The sequence below is a fragment of the Aphidius gifuensis genome, linkage group LG6 (genome assembly GCF_014905175.1).
Source record: "Aphidius gifuensis isolate YNYX2018 linkage group LG6, ASM1490517v1, whole genome shotgun sequence".
Taxonomy (NCBI): Eukaryota; Metazoa; Arthropoda; class Insecta; order Hymenoptera; family Braconidae; genus Aphidius; species Aphidius gifuensis.
In genome coordinates, this window is record NC_057793.1 from 3,524,630 (window position 1) to 3,528,970 (window position 4,341).

Below are 4,341 nucleotides of genomic sequence, written 5' to 3' on the forward strand. Positions count from 1 at the left end.
TACTTTTTTTTTTTTTTTTATTTAAAAAAAAATACATTGCGTGCTATTTTATTGTAGTTTATTTACTTCAAATATTATTGATTTTTAAATTATTTATTTTTGCGCTCATTCTGCCTTGGCCCTGATTATTTTTTTTTATTCATTTTTATATTCAATCGGCGAATCACGCGATATACAATGTATATATTTATCGGTCTATTATTTTTTATTATTAAAATTATTTTTTTTTTCTTTTGAATATCCCGAGGCGACCTCGTTTGCCAGCGTCAAAAGTTTGAGAAAATAAATGTCTAAAATTATTTTTATCATTATGGTTATTATTAGGTCGAGAAAAATAATGTGATTTTTGTTTTTTTTTTTGACTTGACTTGTACGAATGGTAAGTTTATTTTGAGTCTATGAGTTTTTTTTTTTTTGTATATGCAATAAATTTTATGGGAGTGTTTATGTGACAATTTACTGTTTTCCAGAGGGGAAAAAAAACACATGAGTATATATCACTTGAGAGTGTATAGTTGTTGTATATTTATTACATACATTGACACTTGAAAATGTCCAGTTGGATATATATTTATTTTGAAATGTACTTAAGGGTGTGATGAAAATATATAAAAAAAAAGGGTAATATGAATATGATGATGTGATGTATTTATGTGTCTGGAATCCGGATAATCTCTGTTCCGTATTTTTCTTGACGTTTAATAATGTGCAACTTTTCAAGCGAAGATTCTGAGCTTGCATTTTTTCTCAAGGCTGTATTATCATGCTTTTTATGCAAAAAAAAAAAAAAGTTGCAATTTTTTATTTCAAACAAAAAACAATCATATCGACTTTAAAAATTTCTTTTGTTTTATTTTATTCTAGTTCTTTAAAAAAAATTTATTATTTTTTTATATTTACGTCAATTTTTTATTATTTATATATTTTTTTAAAATTTTTATAATAAAGATTTATATTTTTTTAAAAAAGAAGAAAAACATTTAAAAAGTTATTGGTCAAAATGGTAAAATATTCATGATGAAGAATAATTGTGTGTATAAAAAAAAATGTATATATATTTTTGTGCTTTTGAATTTAAGAGGGAGGTTATATCCATTCATATAGGACAAGGTGGTGTACAAATGGGCAATGCCTGTTGGGAATTGTATTGCCTTGAGCATGGTATTTTACCCTCTGGTGAATTTCCAGAAGCTGATTGCCATAACAACCGAGATGAGGGTTTTTCAACATTTTTCAGTGAAACTGCATCTAGTAAATATGTTCCAAGAGCAGTTATGCTGGACTTGGAGCCAACTGTTATTGGTAAATTTATTAAAAAAGTAAAACAAAAAAAAAAAAAAAACTTTCATTCATATATATAATCGTAAACTTTTTCATGAAATATTTCATATACAAAATTTTTTTCTCTTCCTCATTGCATTCATCAAACATTGTAAGCCGTTGTTGTAGTATTTTTTTTTTCTCATTTAATTTAACTTCCTTTAAAAAAAAATATAAACACAAAGACGAAGTTCGTACTGGGACATACCGCAATCTTTTTCATCCGGAACAATTGATATCCGGTAAAGAGGACGCAGCAAATAACTACGCTCGGGGTCATTACAGTATGGGAAAAGATATGATCCAATTGATACTTGATAGAATAAGAAAAATAGCTGACATATGTTCTGGTCTTCAGGGTTTCTTGATATTTCATGCATTTGGTGGTGGTACAGGTAGTGGATTAACATCCCTACTTATGGAACAATTATCAGTTGATTATGGAAAAAAATCAAAACTTGAATTTGCAATATATCCATCACCTCAAATATCAACAGCAGTTGTTGAACCATACAATGCAATATTAACAACACACACAACACTTGAACATTCTGATTGTGCATTTTTAGTTGATAATGAAGCAATATATGATATATGTCGTAGAAATTTAGATATTGATAGACCAACATATACAAATTTAAATCGTTTAATTGGACAAATTGTATCATCAATAACAGCATCATTAAGATTTGATGGTGCACTTAATGTTGATTTAACTGAATTTCAAACAAATCTTGTGCCATATCCAAGAATACATTTTCCATTGGCAACATATGCACCAATTGTATCAGCTGAAAAAGCATGTCATGAAAGTATGACTGTTAATGAATTAACAATAGCATGTTTTGATCCGGCAAATCAATTGGTTAAATGTGATCCAAGACAGGGTAAATATATGGCATGTTGTTTATTATATCGTGGTGATGTTGTACCAAAAGATGTCAATGCATCAATTGCAACAATTAAAACAAAAAGAACTATACAATTTGTTGACTGGTGTCCAACTGGATTTAAGGTATTTTTTTTTTCTTTAAATTAACGTCAATGATAGCTTTCTCTCCTTTCTCTTTTTATATATCTAGTGATTTTTATTTTTTATTATTTAAATTTATTCAAATAGGTAGGAATAAATTATCAACCACCAACTGTAGTACCCGGTGGTGATCTTGCAAAGGTACAAAGGGCTATTTGCATGCTTGCAAATACCACAGCTATTATTGAACCTTGGTCTAGACTCAATAGAAAATTTGATTTAATGTACAGCAAGCGTGCATTTGTTCACTGGTTTGTTTGTTTATTAAAATTTATCAAAATTGTTTAGATTCCTTAATTAATTTTGTTTAATTATTTGTAGGTATATTGCCGAGACAATGGAAGAGAGTGAATTTGACGAAGCCAGAGAAGATCTTGCTGCACTTGAAAAAGATTATGCAGAAGTTGGTATTGACTCGACTGAAGGTGGTGATGAAAATGAAATGTAAATCGACTGACAATAACTTGCTTAGAAAAAAAAATATTTTTTTAATTATTTATATTTTTACCTTTTTATATAACAAATTTTTTAAATTTTTTAAATTTTTTTTTGTATTAAAATACATTATGAAAATAAAATATTGATGGATTTTTTTTTTCTTTCGAGGGAATCTACTTTATCGAAAAACCACCTGAATTTTTATATAAAAAAATTATTAATAATTTATTAAAATTAAGAAAGAGGTAAAAAATTTTAAAAACATTTTTTTTTTTTTTTTAATGGTATATTTTGTTTTTTTTTATTACGAGAACGATTCACGCTCATTATATATATATTACAATATGTATAAATTTTTGTTTTTTTTTACTTAAATTAATTTATCAGAGTTTATTAGTTTTTTTTTTTTTATTTATACAATTAAAAATTTGTATTTTTAATTATTTATTATAACAACTTATAAATGATAACCTTGAGAAATTATTGTTAATTTGGCATTAGATGGTATAAATTGTATTTTTAGATTATTTATTAACCAGGACGGGTTAAAAAAGTGATAAAAGTACAAAATGTTGATTGATATATTATTGTAGAAAATTGATTTTGTTTTATATTTTTTAATCGCGAAAAAAGACAGTGTCTTTGTTCAGCTAGCTTTTCATTATTACTTAATTAATATATACTTATTTAAGCTTTTTTAGAAACATCAAAACACATTTTTTATTTTTTAATTTTTTTTTTTATTTATTAATTCTCACTAGATGGTTTTTTAATATATATTTTGCATTCATATTCATTCGTGATCGCTCTATTTTTTTTTTTCCCTCTGCCTACATTCTAAAAACGCATGCTGGAAATTTCTTTTATCAAAAGCATTTATAATTTTTTTTTAAATTTAAGGTATATAATGGTTAATAGGATTACATTATGATTTATTTTCCAAATTCATTAATAATTTTTTTTTTTAATTTAATTTATTTATTTTTTATCATTTCATTCATTTTGACAGAGGAGTTTACTGCCATTTGCTGGACTAGAGATTTCACTACTGCTTTATTGCGTGCCCGTTGTTATCAATTCACCACTCGTGCAAATGTTCTTTTTAATTAAATTATTAAATTATTTTTCTCCTCAAAATTAAGAGTCAATCAATTGATAAATAATATATAAGAAAAAAAAAGAACTAGTGAATTTTGCGCACATGCAAAAGTCTTACATAATTTTTTCATAATTTCTTTTTCTTATCAATCAAATTTATCATAATTCATTAATCAATATATCAATCCACTGGAATTTGGCAATAATAATTTAAATATAATTGTCGAGACTTTTTTTTTTTTTTTTTTTTGCCAATACAAATTATTAGTTGATATTATAAAAATTAAGAAATAATCGCGTCTATCTAAAATCAATTCATCATATGGGATTAACAATTTTTTTTTTTTTTTTTCTTTTTCTATTTTTGTATATAAATCGTCATGAAAATGTGTCACATCACATTCATAAATAATAAATATTTTTCATTCACAATCATACAGTACAATGCGTTA

General features: G+C 25.3%; 1 protein-coding gene across 2 annotated transcripts; it reads left to right on the top strand.

Annotated features, from left to right (window-relative positions):
• Positions 1 to 823: 823 nt before the first annotated feature.
• LOC122858918 (tubulin alpha-8 chain-like) lies at positions 824 to 2,931 on the top strand. 2 transcript variants are annotated; one of them, XM_044162152.1, is made up of 5 exons: positions 824 to 1,003; positions 1,080 to 1,302; positions 1,506 to 2,335; positions 2,441 to 2,604; positions 2,675 to 2,931. In XM_044162152.1, exons 1-5 carry the CDS (start codon positions 1,001 to 1,003, stop codon positions 2,799 to 2,801), a joined length of 1,347 nt encoding a protein of 448 aa, XP_044018087.1. In that variant the 5' UTR covers positions 824 to 1,000; the 3' UTR covers positions 2,802 to 2,931. The 2 variants fall into 2 exon arrangements, with proteins under 2 accessions (XP_044018087.1, XP_044018088.1); XM_044162153.1 differs by having other exon boundaries at positions 934 to 1,030; positions 1,105 to 1,302; positions 2,675 to 2,815.
• Positions 2,932 to 4,341: the final 1,410 nt, after the last annotated feature.